This window comes from Bos mutus, chromosome 8 (genome assembly GCF_027580195.1).
Source record: "Bos mutus isolate GX-2022 chromosome 8, NWIPB_WYAK_1.1, whole genome shotgun sequence".
In the NCBI taxonomy this organism is placed as follows: domain Eukaryota; kingdom Metazoa; phylum Chordata; class Mammalia; order Artiodactyla; family Bovidae; genus Bos; species Bos mutus.
Window position 1 is genome coordinate 47995576 of NC_091624.1, and position 16148 is coordinate 48011723.

The 16148-nt window shown below is 52.3% G+C and overlaps 1 protein-coding gene across 2 annotated transcripts in view; it reads left to right on the forward strand.

Annotated features, from left to right (window-relative positions):
- The first annotated feature begins 653 nt into the window (after window positions 1–653).
- Window positions 654–16148, forward strand: part of PEBP4 (phosphatidylethanolamine binding protein 4) — a 220950-nt gene continuing 205455 nt past the window's right edge. Inside the window, exons 1-3 of one of the 2 annotated variants that reach the window (XM_070375569.1) lie at window positions 654–1038; window positions 1124–1260; window positions 7811–7937. In XM_070375569.1, the coding sequence (XP_070231670.1) occupies window positions 1130–1260; window positions 7811–7937 (258 nt within the window). In that variant the 5' untranslated portion in view covers window positions 654–1038; window positions 1124–1129. The remainder of the gene's footprint in view (window positions 1039–1123; window positions 1261–7810; window positions 7938–16148) is intronic. The other variant, XM_070375568.1, reaches the window with a different exon arrangement.

Genomic DNA, 16148 nt, shown 5'->3' on the forward strand with positions numbered 1-16148 from the left:
AGTCAGACACGACTGAAGCGACTGAGCACACAAACACACACATCCTAGAGAGGCGTGGGGCCCCCCAGTCATGTGGTTTAGCTCAGAGCAGAGCCCAGGAATCCTTGGTCCCCCACACCCCTCCCAAGGTGTGAGAACTGCCTTTGATCTTTCCCCTGCCCTGGCTCTGGTTCCAATCAGAGCCCCATACACTCCAGCCTGCCGGCCTGTTCCCCAAAGGAATGAATGCAGATTGCCCTGGGGTCCCAGCTGAGTTGTTCAGTGCAGCTCAACCCCAAGGCCCCCCTTCCTCCCAGTACAGCACTGTGCATGCCACCCCCATCTTGGGCAGCTCTGCTGGCCATCTTCTCCAGGGACTATTATTTTGGGAGAGTGCTGAGTTCAGCACCACCACAAGGTATAGCTGGACGCGCCCCGGTGTCCTCAGCTGGCCCTTTGGAGCTGTCCTTCAGGCCAGGCAGCCCCACCCACTGCAGCAGCGGCCCTTCCTACACAAGGTCACCGTGTTCAACCATGACCCCCACCCCACAGCCCTGAGGCCATTTAGACAGGCGGCAGAGGAGCTGCGGGCAGGAGAAGCAGAGCTGTGCAGGGGGCACCGCCCAGCCTCACTCCTGCTCCAAAAAACCCCAGCAAAGTCAGGCTCTCAGGAGCACCCCCAGAACCCAAAACCTGGGGCCACCAGCCTCCAAAAGGTTTGCGTTAAAGCCAGAGGGGCAGGCTGGCCCTCAGCCAACTGACTGCACATGGGGAAACTCAGGATAGGAGGTGTGTCCGGGACGAGGTGGGCCGTGTGAGAGGCTTATATGAGCCTTCCTGCTCTGCAGTCTGCTCGTGCCCCGGGCAGCAGCAGGAACAAGTGACAGCACTGCCCTGCATAGACGGAGGAGGGGCCTAGGCCACGATTGTAAATTGAATCCAGCTGGGAGGAGGCCCAGGGCCGCCCAAGGGACTTGTGTCTGGGTGGCGGATTAGCTGCCGGAGCCCAGGCTGTGCCTGCCCTTCTCCCTGCCAAGCAGAGGGCTCTCTCCCTACCAGGTGGGCCCCCTGGGGCAGGGGCTGTGGGTGGGAAGGGCACCCCCTGCAGAGAGCCCGGCAGCTCTGAAGACTCCTTCCTTTCCAGGTGCCCATGGGCTGGACCATGAGGCTGGTCACAGCAGCCCTGCTCCTGGGCCTCGCGGTGGCGGTCACTGGAGAGGAGGAGGACACGGACTTGTGTGTGTACGAGGCCCTGCCTGACAACGACGCTGTCCTCTGCAAGTAAGGCTGGGTGCAGAGGGAGGGGGGTCTCCACGAGTCCGGGGCCACTGGCTCCCGTGGCAATGTCTGCGGACAGGAGACTCAGACAGATCGGGGAGAGGACTGTGAGACAGGCCTGTGCCATCAGTCCAGAGGGCGGTCCTCTCAACACCAGGACTGAGATCGGGGAGAGGACTGTGAGACAGGCCTGTGCCATCAGTCCAGAGGGCGGTCCTCTCAACACCAGGAGGGTACCCGGATCTGGCCACCTCCCCTGGGGCCTCCAAACCTGAGGGGCTGGCCTCACCCTCCCTGCTGGGACCCCAAGAGAGACCATCCCTCCCCTACAGCCTGGAAGGCTCCCTTCCCCCCAACAAAGTGGCACTTTCAAGAAAAGTGGCATTTGACAGAGGCTGTGTAACCAGACCCTCCCTGTGTGAGAGGTGGTTGTTTGCTTTTCTCAAACAAAGCCCCGGAAGTGTCAGGACAGGCCGGAGTGGGGCCATTGGACATTGTCCAGAGAAAAGGCTGGGCGTCAGAGGCTGGCTCTGTCCCTTCCAAGGGCACAAGCTTCTCTCACTCTGTGTCGGAGTCCAGCTTGCTCCTCATCCATCGTGGGTCAGAAGAACCGGTCTTCATCACCCTGGACACATGGGCCATCCCGAGGGCTGCCCAGGCCACATTGCCCCCAACACCCTCTGCCAACCTGGTGGCCGAGGACGCTGGCGTCACACTGAGGCCATTGGAAGTAAGAGAGGGAACAAGGACTTCTTACTCTGTCTCCTTGAGTACATTCGAATTCTTACAAACATTAACATTACTTTTAGGGAGATAAGTATGTTTTTTCCTAAAAAGTTAGGCAGCTGAATTCCGCCCCCTCCCCCTCCCCCAAAATGGCACAGATTTTGTTCCTATCAGTACAGTTGTAACTCTGGTGAGACAGTGCTGGGTGAAATTTTGTGTGAGGGAAGGCGGGTGGGGCTGCTGCTCCTATGTGTGCAAGGTGCTCTGTGGAGCAGGACCTTCCCGGGGGCGGGCAGGCCTTTCCCTTTGGTGGGCCGGTCCAGCCCCCAAGCTGGGGAGGACAGCGGGGCCAAGGCCATGATCACAGCCCCATGCGGAGAACCTCTGTGCTTCCCGTGTTCACCGTGGGACACGTGGATCCCATGTATTCGGTCACCATGTACGGAGGGAACCCACCAGTACCCAGATGCCCTGAGCTCAGCCCTGCAGGCATCCACAGGCTGGTCTCCTGGCAGCCTGGGGACCACAGCACATGCAGGAGCTCCAGTCACCTGGTACGTGACGGGTGTTCTGCCAGTGATTTAGAGTCCTTGACCTATTTCATTGTTACCATGACCCCACGAAGTACGTGTTATCATCCCATTTTGCAGATAGGAATCCCCAGAGATTAAATAACCTGCCCATGGTTCTGATATACCTGACCAGGGGCAGAGCTATGATGCAAACCCCTGCCCCCACCGCCCCACGTCTGACTACACTCCTACTCTTTCCCCACTCACCTTCAACTGCTGACCCTCGTCCAGGGCCCAGAGCATCTCAAGTAAAGGGAATCTGTCTTACAGCAGTCCAAGGGGCTGCTATAACACAGGGCCACAGACTGGGTGGCTTATAAAAAACAAAAAATTATTTCTTACCATCCTAGAGGTGCTTCCCTGGTAGCTCAGATGGTAAAGAATCTGCCTGCAAAACAGAAGACCCAGGTTTGACCCCTTGGTCGGGAAGATCCCCTGGAGAAGGGGATGGCAACCCACTCCAGTATTCTTGCCTGGAAAATCCCATGGACAGAAGAGCCTGGCGGGCTACAGTCCATGGGGTCTCAAAGAGTCAAACACAACTGAGCAACTAACACACACATTCTGGAGGTTGAGAAGTCCAAGGTCAATGTGCCAGCAGATTGTTTGTCTGATGAGATCCCACTTCCTGACTCATAGGTGGCTGGATCCTTGATGGGTCCTTGCAGACTGGAAGGGGTGAGAAAGCTCTCTGGTAAGTCTTTTCTATTCTATTCATGAGAACCTCACCCTCATGACCTAAGCACCTCCCAGTGGCCCCACTTCCAAATTTTGTTACCTTCAGGGCTAGGATTTCAACCTATCAATTTTCAGTTCATTGCAAGGAATCATTCTCAGGACTTTTTAGAAGACGCTAGCAGATCCCCAGTTTGAGAACTTAATGGACTTCCAGCATTAAGCCTGCAAGCTAGGACACGAGTTTTTGACTGCAGATCATCATTGCAAGAGGGAAGCTTTGACTTTATGACTGCCGAAGATTTTTTTTGGTAAAAGATTCAGGGGATCTTCCTGACCCAGGGATTGAACCTGTCTCCAGCATTGCAAGCAGATTCCTTACCATCTGAGCCACCAGGGAAGTTCATTAAAAGATCATCACCGAATGAGAACACGAAAGAACATATCAGACTCCAAAGTTGAGATCAGGACCTCCTGTTCTGTGCCCCCATCCCCAAGGATCCTGCTCAGTTCAGGCTCTTGACCTTGCTGAGAGACTCCCCTAGAGAAGCGCCTCCTCTCCCCGGTATTGTTAGAATCTAACAGGGAATTCTTGAAGTTAGCACTCAGGACCTAAAAGTATTAATCTATAAGAGAGGAATTTCTTGTGCTGTGACAAGCAATGGAGAAATATTGTTAAGAGAAAAGTTCTTCTCAAATAATACCTTACCTATGCTTGAGGGGCTTCCCTGGTGGCTCAGGTGGTAAAGAATCTGCCTTCAAGGTGGGAGACCCAGGTTGAGAAGATCCCCTAGAGAAGGGAATGGCAACCCACTCCAGTATTCTTGCCTGGAGAATCCCATGGACAGAGGAGTCTGGCGGGCTACAGTCCATGGGGTCACAAAGAGTCAGACATGACTGAGTGACTTTCACTTCACTCTTGAGGAAGACAGACTAGACCAGCAAAGCCATGAGAGTCAGAACTCTAGGTTCAGTCACAGACATGAAAGAACCAAAGTCATCCAGGGTGAATCCACTCAGCCCCTCTCTCCTTGCTGCCTCGGCCCCAGTGGCCCCAGTGGACTCTCACAGGGACACGACCTGCTTCCCAAAGTCCTCTCTTCTGTACTGAAAGCCTCCCACATCATATAGGGCACCCTTGTGTCAAGGCTTGTGACTTGCCACAGTCACCCTTGTGACTGCCCTTCTTTAACTGCACCCCCATTCTTCCTAGTTTTGCCCCAGGCACTGCATCGAACAAGTCTAGCCTCTCTGTCCCTGGAGGGTCCTTCCGATGTTTGGAGACAGATGTCATGACCCTGTCCCCTGCCTTCACCTGCAGTTCTTTTTCCTCTGAGCCTCCACCTCTCATCCTTCAATTCCTCCTTGGGGGGTCTTGTTCTGGGCTCCTGCCTTAAGGAAGAATTGGTTGGAGATAGACCCACATATCCACACTGAGAACCACACAGCAGAGGGTGGGGTGTCCCCTGAGTCCCCAGGCGCCTCTATGAAGGCAGCCTTCCCTCCATGGACCTTTGTGTCTCCCTTGCTTTGGGGGCAGCTGGGATTCTGAGCTTTTTTCATCCCCAGGGAGCTGTTTTCCTCTGATCTGATTCTTATGATGCTGAGTGACTTCCGTGAACATCCAGTCAAGGGAAGTGCAGACAAGCCTGTGCACTCCTTCTCTGTTGCTTACAGAAGAGTTCCCCAAACCTCACTGGGGCACACATTTATTGCCTCAGTTTCTCTGGGCATGGCCCAGCGGGGCACCTCTGCCCAGGTTCTTGGGAGGCTGTTGTCCAGCTCTCGGCCCATGGTGATAGCCTCATCTGAAGAATGAGACTTGGAGGAAACATGTGGGCTTCAGACCCTGGGCTGACAGTGCCCTGTGGGTACGACAGGGGCCTGGCTGGATGGACCTAACTCTTGGTCCCCTGGCACCCTCTGGGGCTTTGCTTGCATGCTCAGTCGTGTCCAACTCTTTGTGATCCCATGGACTGTAGCACGTCAGCCAACCCTGTCCATGGGATTTTCCAGGCAAGAATACTGAAGTGGATTGCTGTTTACTCCTCCTGGGGATTTTCCTGATCCAAGGATGGAACCTATGTCTCCTGTGTCTCATGCATTGCAGGCATATTCTTTACTGCTCGAGTCATCTAGGAAGCCCCTCAGGGGCTTTAGGCCTGATCTGAGAGGCAGCAGAGAGCAGTGGCTTGAAGCAAAATTTTAGTTCCCTCCCCAGGAATTGAACCTGCAGCAGCAGCAGCAGCCTGGATAAAAACCAGGAATCCTAGCTGCTAGTCCACCAGGGGCTAGAGGCGAGAAGCAAAATTCCCCTGGCCCTTGTTCCCCTCCACTGAAAAATGCAATTCTCAAGGAAGCAAAAACTGTAAAACCGAGTATGAAGTTTATTATTAGAGACACAGCACAACTGGGAGAGCCCACAGATAAACAGTTTGTTAAGACAAAAGCAAGGCAGAGAGGCACCCCGGAGAGAAAGGGTGTGGACGTCTCCCCTAGTGAGGAACGCAGTAAAGAGGCGGTTAAGTCATTTATAGGGCAGTTCTTCTGGGTCTTTGTTTATCTTTGGCCAATTATCTGATTTCTTTTTCTACAATTGACCTGCCCTAGGACCCTCCCTAATATTCATGCACAACTGTTCTCTGAGATGGATTCCAGCCCAGAGGCCTATGGGGGAGCCTCAGCATCACCTGCTATGGGGTTTTTCCTCCTTCTTTTTGACCCTCAAGGAGGCTTCCTGCCCATGTGCTGCACCTCCCTTGTTGCATGGAGGGGACATTGGTGACCGCTTGATCTTTTACTCAAACAGGGTTTAACCCTTCTCTGTCCCGCCATAGCTGTTATCTTAAAGTAGCCACAAGAAACAAAGCCTGGCTATTTGCCCTGTTTCTGTTATTATTTCTATTTCAAAGTACAAACAGGAGGATGATTGTAAATACCTAACCTGGAGCCTACTTACTTCCTGTCTCAGGAAATGCAAACAGGAGGCTAGTTGTTAAGTGTCCCTCCTGAAACCCATCAATCTCCTGCCTCAGGCCCACTCACAAATGTCAGTTTGATGATTTTGCTTAACTATAAGAAGATCAAACCAATCGATCCTAAAGGGAATCAACCCTGAATATTCATTGGAAGGACTGATCCTAAAGCTGAAGCTCCAATACTTTGGCCACCTGATGGGAAGAGCCAACTCACTGGAAAAGACCCTGATGCTGGGAAAGACTGAAGGCAAAAGGAGAAGTGGGTGGCAGAGGATGAGATGGTTAGATGGCATCACAGACTCCATGGATATGAAATTGAGCAAATCCCAGGAGATAGTGAAGGACCGGGAAGCCTGGCACGCTGCAGTCCATGGAGTCACAAAGAGTTGGACACGACTTAGCAGCCGGACAACAAGAACATTTAAACATTGGCAGCAATTCTACTGGGATAGAAAAAGGAGACACTTGTGTTGCCTCTGGTCCTCAGTTTCCTTCCTCCCCACCCTTTCCCTCCACTTCCAGTTCTGGGCTGTGGTCTGAGTCCCCATCTTTCTGCCAGAAGAGGGTCCCCTCTCTCAGCCTTAGATCTCGATAGCTGCTGTGGCAGGGGGTAAAGGCAGAAACAAACCAAAAAGTCCTTAAAATGCTGCCATGAGGAGAGATGAAAACCCATACTCTACAACTTCTTCAAAAGTTATTAAAACTATACCACCTGAGGACTTCCCAGATGGTCCAGTGGTTAAGAATCCACTTGCCAATGCAGGGGACACGGGTTCTATCCTTGGGAACATCCCACATACTGCGGAGCAACTAAGCCCATGAGCTGCAACCACTGAGCCTGTGCTCTAGAGCCCAGGAGCTGAACTACTGAACCCGAGTGCTTCAGCTACTGAAGTGCACACACCTGAGAGCCCATGCTCCACAGCAAGAGAAGCCCGTGCTCCACATGCAATTAGAAACCTGAGTACCGCAGCCAAGAGGAGCCCCTGATCACTGCAACTAGAGAAAAACCCACATGAAGCAACGAAAGGCCGAGCACAGCCAAAAATAAAGTAAATAATAACACTAATAAGGAAAGCACAAGGAATGGCATATCGAGAGCCTAGGGTAGGGTCACCCACAGAAGGGAGTTATGCAGCTACTGCTGGGATTTGCAGGCATGGAGAGGGTCTTGATTGTTTAAAGAAGTTTGTCCCCATGAAGAAACCTGTGATAACTTGCTACACCTTTCTTTGTGTAATAAGAACATTCCAGAAAAGCAACATAAAAATATCATTCTTCTATACCCAGCCCTACTTTAAAGACACTGATTAGGTTTGCCTATGGATTTTTTTTTTTTTTTTTTTGAGAAGTAAACACTGACAGTAATGAATACTTTCCGACCATTGATAACGTGCCAGGCCCTGTTGTAAACATCAATCACTACTTTACCCTTCTCACCAACCCTACAAATAGGTATTATTAGTATTCCCACTGTACAGGTGGAGAAACTGAGTCACAAGAAGTCAAGTAACTCAAGCTCCACGGGTCAGACTGAAGCCTTATGCACCCCCAGCGCCCCAAAAACCCCAACACGAAACAACCACCTCCCTCTCTCCACAGGGGCCTTAAGGTTTTCTACCCAGAGTTGGGTAACATCGGCTGCATGATCGTTCCTGAATGCAACAATTACAGACAGAAGATCACTACCTGGCCCGAACCAATCGTGAAGTTCCCTCAGGCCCTGGACGTGAGTGAGCTGGCCTGGCTGGAGTGGGAGGGTCGCTCTGAGATCTGGGTTCCCTCTGAGTCTGTTCCTCTGGCTGAGAGGAAACCACGTGCAGAGCCAGCTGAGCCAGGACTGGTGGCACCAGATGGCTTGTTGCCGTGAGTGTGTGCCTCCGTTAGAGTGGCCCACCGCCTTGGAGGAGGCTGGGGTGGGTAGCAGGGGCTGCAGGCCGCAAGCTTTGGCATCGTTCGGGGGTGCTCCACCCGGGGACTGGCCAGGGGATGCAGAGGGTGGCAAGGAAAATGAGAAAGGAGGGATCTATGGGGAGCTCTTTCTCAAGGTGCAGAGTGGCAGGGTTTTCGGAGTGATCTAGATGGGGAGGACTCGATTCATATGGAGCAGTGCTTCTCACGTGGGCTGAACAAGTGGAGGTCAGAGCCCTTGACTCTTGGGGCATCTCAGTATGAGACCCGCTCAGAAGTTGGCCCCGACTTGCCCGAAATAAAAAAGAGAAACATTCTAGGAACTGGATAGAACTATTCCTTTTTCTGGAAAATGATTGGTACCATCTTGTTCTGGAAGCTTCTCTCCGTCTGGGAATGTGGTAAGCCCGGGGAAGGGCGATGGGAGGGGGATATAGAGCTGCAGTTGTCAGGATAGCTGCTCCAGTGGCTTAGTTGCCTTTTCTTTCGTCTTTGACTCCAGGCTGAGCTCCCAGAGTATCAGGGGGCGGAGGGTAATCCTTGCTTTATCTGCAGGTTGTAGTAGAAGGTGCCAATGTCAACCTAGGCACAAGGACTGTGATGTGTTCGGGACTCGAATGGGTGGAGACGGAAGGGTCATGGCCAGGATGTGACCACAGGCACACCTCTGCTAACCTTCTGATCCCCCTGCGATCGTGGCAGGGAGGGAGCACAGAGGGCTCCCCACCTCTGTTGGCCCAGCCTGGGGGCTGTCAGCACAAGGATAACAAGATGACAGGTTCTCGAGTCGGGGGCTGTGAAGACTACTCAGATTTTTCTTTTCTTTCTATTCTTTTAACCATGGCTTGTGGCTTGTGGGATCTTAGTTCCCCGATTTAGGGATTGAACCCAGGGCCCTGGCAGTGAGACCACAGAGTCCTGACCACTGGACCGCCAGAGAATTCCTGAGAGTTTTTCTTTCTTTAACTGACTTGCACTATCAGGGAACAAATACATGGTGATCTGTCTCATAATTGATGAGGCTGAGAACATGAAGCTTTGACAGGCTATTGTGTCTGCAGCGTTGACAAACATCCTTTCCTCTGGGGGGCTAAGCAAGCATGAGAGACTTTCTCGGTGTCCTCTTCCTCAGCCCTCCCAAGCCTGCCACACATGCACACGTGTGTGCACACACACACACACATGCTCATGTCAGCCCTCCCCACCAGAAACCCTCCGCCTGGGTCATAACATCAATAGGTGGGAGAAGTGGAGGAAACATAAGCCTCTGTGACTGTAACTCAGGGCGGGAGCCTGTTCCTCCAAGGAAAGGTATAATGCTTACTCCGTGAGACAGGACTCTTGACTTTACCCTTAATTCACTTGTCCTTAAGGAGTGAGGAGTTTGGACCAAATACTTTCAGAGCCCAACGACTGTTCAAAGAGGGAATCTAAGCCAAGAGCTCCATTCCCAGTGATATTGCTCCATTCCATGCGATGTTGTCACATATGTCCACTAGATGGCAGTGTAGACTTTCCTGAGTCCCTGGTGCCCTTGGCCGCAACAAGTTTGAAGCCAGTTTGGGAAGCCTTTGCATTTGACTTGGACTAGGCTGCAGTCCATGGGGTCACTAAGAGTCGGACACAACTGAGCGACTTCACTTTCCCTTTTCACTTTCATGCATTGGAGAGGGAAATGGCAACCCACTCCAGTATTCTTGCCTGGAGATTCCCAGGGACAGAGGAGCCTGGTGGGCTGCCGTCTATGGGGTCGAACAGAGTCGGACATGACTGAAGCGACTTAGCAGCAGCAGCAGCAATTGGGACTGATGGTCCTTGGGCATGAACACAGAATGCAAAGAAAATATCACCCCCTCCAGATCCTGCAATCTCCCACCCTGCCTCAGCCCAGAGTGGGGCAGCGGAGAAACCCTGGAGATTTACGAAGGATGCAGAGCTGTGGATAAGTATTCCAAGGAAAGCAGAGATTTCACAAAGGACAGTCTGGCCAAAGTGGTGGAAAGAAATAAAGGAAAAGTAGAATTCTACTGCTATAGAACTATAAAGTTTACAGAAATCTGTCTGTTGAGAAAGCAGGTTCAGCTAGAGTGTCAAAAGCTACCATTTATTGGGTGGTACCCACTTCATATTGAATACTGTTCATGCATTGTTTCATTTAATGTGCTCATCAAGTTAAGTATTTATTTAGTCAAGATTGTCGGTGGCAAGAGACAAAAATCAACTCAAACTGGCTTGTGACAAGAGAAAAGAAGGAAGGCATTACTGGTTCACAAACTGAAAACTCCAGGGATAACTTCAGGCATGGCTGGATCCAGGTGCTCAATCAACGTCACCAGGAAGCTGTCTGTCCCTTTTCTCTACTTGTTTTTTCTGTGCTGGTTTTGTGTGTAAACACTCTTTCCTGTAATGACAAAGATGACTCTATCAGCTTCAGAGTTATGTTTTACTAGTTTATTAACCCACTGGATATAGATTGACCCCATCCAACCATTAAAAGTCCCCAGATTTGTCCTGCTTGTATCCCGTGTTCATCCCTGACCCAAACAGTGATGCTGGGCAGCCCCATTTACTCTACAAGGGCTGAGAGCAGAAGAGGATGGTACCCTCCAAAGGAGCATCAAGGGGCAGGTTTTCAGACAGCAGATAGGATGTTGAACAGGAAACATGAGAGAAAAAGTGCAGAGTCCCTTTAAAGTGGGGGCAGGGAAGTCCGAGACCTTAGTGACAGTGAAGAGGACTAAGGCATTGCCTCTGGGTCTGATGGAAAAGGGCAAGAGGCTGGTGACTGACTACGTGGAGATGTTGCCTTTCAAAGGTGATCAAAGCAGCTTACAGGGGACACGCCCAGGAAGCCCACCCACGAAGCAAGCCCTGAAGCCCTGGAAGGAGCCGTGTAGTGGGCGGGAGACTAGGCTCTCTGCCCAGTAGAGGTCTTCCTGCTGGCTTAGGCCCCTTCCCCAGACTTGGACCGTACTCCGGTATTCCCCACCCCTACCAAAATGCTTCCTCCTCTGAGAAGCTTTCCCTGACTGCCTTCCTCTGAGTAACGCTTCCCTCCCCCCAATCTTTGTTGGGTCTCTTCTTTCTCTGAGCAGTTTTCACATCCCCTACCCTCCAAACCCAGCGTTTGCTTCCCTCTGTCTTGTACTGTGGTTGCCTGTGCATATCTCCTGTAGCGTCAACTGATTTATGAGCTCTCGGAGAGCAAGACCATGTGTTGTATTTCTTTGAACTACCCACAGCCCCTACCAGCATCACAGACCCCACGCTGGCTGACTGGGTGGCCAGGTGGCCAGATGAATGAAGGAAGGAAGGAATGCATGAATGGCAGGTGGACGGACACACCTCTTGGAGCATCAGCTCTGAGGCGCGTGAGCCCCATGGTTTGTGCTTCAAGCTGCCGAGTGTCCTGGGGCCTCGGCAGAACCCCAGGACAGCATTAGTCTCTCCCCTGCCAGGATAGGGGGGCTGGGGGTGGGGAGGAGGAAGCAGAGAGAGAAGAGGAAATAGGGTGGGCCCCCTAGAAGGCAGAGTAGTGCAGGAAAATACGGCTGGTCCCCCTGCCAACAGCCGCAGAGAGCCAAGAGAGGCGATGAAACAAGAAACTTCCTCCCCTGGTGCTGTGACAAACGTTAAGAGGCAAACATCTTAAAACGCGTGCCCTTCTCGAGCCCGTGAAGACTGAAAGGCCCCCGAGAAGCTTCTTGACTGTGGCTTATTCTTCACCTTGAATTTAAACAGCTGGAATCCTTTTGAAGGGAAGAAATTGCCGTTAAGTGGGGAGTGTGCATTGCATTAGAGGGAAGGAACACAGACCACAGCCATCCTTCCTGTGGGCCCTCGGCTTTCCAATCTGTTCTCCTCCCCAGCAAGCCAGTGACCCTGAGTGTCCCCCCCCCCGCCCCGAGCTGAGCAGGCGTGTCCCCGCGTCACACGGCACCTACAGCATCTGTGCGGTTGCCTTTTGGGGACCACCTCCTTGCCCACATCGGCCCAAGGCAGAGACGCAAGTTTCAGCACGAATCTTATAGAGGTCTGGAAATCTGGAGGCATGCACGTGTGGGAGAGTCGGAGACCATTCTCGATGAAAGAGACCTCAGAGCTCCCCAGCCCACTGCCTATTATTCTTCTTCCTTTTCTAACTTTTTACGATATACAGAAATACAGCCGATCAACAATGTTGTGATAGTTTCAGGTGGACAGCAAAGGGACTCAGCCATACGTACACATATATCCATTCTCCCCACAAACTCCCCTCTCATCCAGGCTGCCACATAACACTGAGCAGAGTTCATGTGCTTTTACGGAAGGTCCTTGTTAGTTATCCATTTAAAATATAGCCATGTGTACAGGCAACCATAAGTTCATTCTCTAAGTCTGTGAGTCTCTTTCTGTTTTCTAAGTTCATTTGTACCAATTCTTTTTAGATTCAACATATAAGGGATGTTGATTCTAAACATATAAGGGATTACATATTTCTGTGTTTCTAATCCCAACATATAAGGGATAACATATTTCTCCTTCTCTATCAGACTTACTTCACTCAGTGTGACAATCTCTAGGTCCATCCATGTTGTTGTAAATGGCACTATTTCATTCTCTCTAATGGCTAATATTCCATTGCATAAACGTCCCACACCTTCTTTATCCACTTATCTGTCGATGGACATTTAGGTTGCTCCCATGTCTTGACTATTGTAAACAGTGCTATGATGAACACTGGGGTGCGTGTATCTTTTCAGATCATGTGTTTCTCTGGATATATCCCCAGGAGCTCCCATCCTTTTTGTACGCAGAGCAGAAAAATGGGAGCTGCTGCCACCATGAAATGATTAGGACACAGGGCTCCAACACCCGGGAGCAGCCCCTGATGGATTAGCAGATCCACCCAGCTCATTTTTGAAAAGATGCTGAGAGGGAATGTGCCCACATGCAGGGGGCAGCCAAGCGCAGTTGCTCCAGGGACAGCAGCTCCCAGTCTAAGGTGGAGAGATGGACAGATGCATGGAGCGCAGGGACACCGTGTCAGTGCTTCAGGAGAGGGACCTCAGGCACCATTAGGGCCAGGGAGGGCAGCCAAGCTGAGCCAGGGCCTGGAGATGCTTCCAGGGGGAGGGGACCCCGAGCTGAGCTGTGCTGGTGACAGACAGGAAGCTGGGACAGCCGGGTGAGGGCTGAGGCTCCAGAGGGGGCAGGACCACACTTTGAGGGGGTCACAGATGCTGCTTCGTGGGCGCTGGTGTGGAATCTAGTCTTTATCTGGAAGCCAGGCTGGGGAAGTGGGAAGGTCACCATTTGATTTTCAGGCTGGTACAGGTGATCGGATTGACAATTCAGGAAGGTCCCTTGGGTAGGTCACCCAGGTGCCTGTGGGTGGATGGGAGAAACACAAGGCTGGAGGCAGGGTGAGCCTGCTGAAGCAGAGGGTGATGGCGTGGACCGGGGCAGGGGTCTGAAGGTATAAAGGTAGTCAAGTCCACTGGGCTTGGTGACAGCAGAGGAATGGGTATCGCCAAGAAGGAGACAGCCGGGACAGCTGTCGGGTTTCTGCGACAGGCAGGTGGGTGGCTGAGGGTTAAGCTGGGCATGTTATTTATCCCCCAAAACAAGACATTTTGGAGAGTGTTAATAATAATTGGGAAGAAGGGCATTATCGGGCACTGTCCCTAACAGCGGTGCTATCACCAAACCAGGGACACAGGAGAAGGCTTGGATCCACAGGGACCATGGGCAGTGAGTGGCAGCAGCTTTGCCTCACTAAGGCCCCTGTGTGCACCCAGTGAGCAGATCAGTCTAATACTGGGAAGAGAAGGCAGGGCTGGAGGCCTAGCTTTGGGTCCTTGGCATCTGGGGGCGCAGGGTGGAGTGTTCCAGGAGGCTGGGCTCCTCAGGGGACTAAGGAGGATACGGAGTGGCCAGCAGCAGCCAGCGGCAGAGGTCAGGTCAGACTGGCGAGAGAGAGGTTGCTGAAGGGCCAGGCTAGGGAAGAGCTGTCAGATTTGTCAAATTCCCTGGCACTGCTCTCCAGCAAGCAGGAGAGGAGTTTCAGGGCAGTGGGCCTAGGGAGAAGGTCAAGTCAGGACACAGTACAGAGTCTACTGGAGGGGGTTCACCCACGTGATGCTTCACACCTGTGATGCTTTAGGGAAGAATTAATTAATGAGGTGCAACTGCAACCCAGTGCCAGGCACATGACAGAAGAGTAATAAATGGTATACCTTGTCATACAATAAAAGACTGCTTTGTAGTCTGAAGGGTAAAGGGCACAGAAGGAGGGTTGGGCTCCTGGAGGCTCTGAGAGGAGCTGGTGAGGTGGTAACAGAGAAGGGGGCTGATAGGTAGAGACAGGTCTGGGAAGGCAGGTGGGCAGACCACCAGGCACCCAGGTAAGGATGCTTGTATGGAAGAGAGTCACGTGTCATTTTATCCTTTGTCCTTGGCTGAAGGCTGCTAAAATCACCCCACTCTTTCCCACCCCAGCTCAGGGCCACCCAGCCATCTTTTTGGGGGGTGCCTCTGGCCACAACAGGGCCAGGTGAAAAGAATGATGTTCATGGCCGTCTCTAACCTTTGTAGTCAGAGTCTGAGGTCATAGAGAAACTTCCTATGCAGGATTTCACATGATCCTCCTAGCAACGCTGGGAGCTAGGCCAAGTAGGGATTATCCCCACAACTGCAGGATGAGAAGCATTTCACAAGGTCAAGGTTAAGCTCGCCCAAGCTGGGGAGTGGAGGCATCAGCCCTGGATGGCAGGTGTCCCACCTCTCAGTTCACTGCTCTATCACCTTCAAGATGTTGCTTCTCAAATGCACCCCCGAGTCCCAGAGAAGAGTCCTGGATGTCCATGCGGGACTCAGGGTGTCATGCACGCATCCGTTTCCTGGAGCAGATCCTGCCCCGCTGCAGGACACTGTCCCGGGAGCCAGTTGTTGTTGTTCGGTCACTCAGTCGTGTCTGACTCTTTGCAACCCCATGGACTGCAGCATGCCAGGCTTCCCTGTCCTTTGCCATCTCCTGGAGTTGGCTCAAACTCATGTGCATTGAGTCGGTGATGCCATCCAACCATCTCATCCTCTGTCGTTCCCTTCTCCTCCTGCCTTCAATCTCTCCCAGCATCAGGGTCTTATACATTCCTGCCCACGAGGGGCATCTTGTAGCTTTGCGAATGTAAGTTGCAGTCATTGTTAAGAGGATGACCTCAGGAGGAGCCCTTCCATGGCTGATGTTTTGCTCCTGGGCGCCTTCCTTAGGGAGCTTCTTGGCCTTGACCTTCATTTCCAGTCCTCTTTATCCCCCACCACCTTTTCCAGCGTCATACTCTCTGCTCCAGGGTTTACAGAAGCCCTGGTCAGACCTTTCTATAAACCTGCCCATCCCCAGTCCACAGGGCTGTTCCTGGGAGCACCGGCAGAGAGGGTGTTTGTTCAGTGACTGAGCCTCTGATGTCTGCTGAGAGCTCCCGGTCAAGTGCTGGGGAAACAGGCTCCAGATGTTTTTCAGATCAAATAATGTTCCTTTGAAAACACTGTGTGGGCTGCTTCACTGAGGGGGCAGATGGGGCCTGAAGGGCCAGTTCAGTGGGTTTGCATCCGGGTTTAAAGAATAAAGGTCACTCAGCCAGTGTGTGTTGGGGTCCAGGGTGGGGTGGGGGTGGGGGGGTCGCCGCACCCTTGGGATCTGTTCTCGGTGGTCTGCTGGGAGTGTGGGCAGAAGTCTCTTGTATTTTAAAATCGCTGCACAGCCTTGATTGGAGCCATTTAGAGGGACAAACACGTGAACTTTGAACGCCCCGCAGTGACTTTTGTAGGCTCTTGCTGGAGAGGGGGAGGTGGCTTTACAGAGGAGTTCGGAGAAAGACTGGGAGGAATTTAAAATGAGGCAATAATGTCCTTTATTGTTTGTTAACACTTGCGGACTGAGGGGTGAGGGGAGAGGGGAGGAGGTGGGGAGGGCATCTGCTAGGAAGGGGCACCCACTACAGTCTGAGCCCTCCCCAGGCCAAAGGCCTGAGAAGAATGGGAGCTGGGA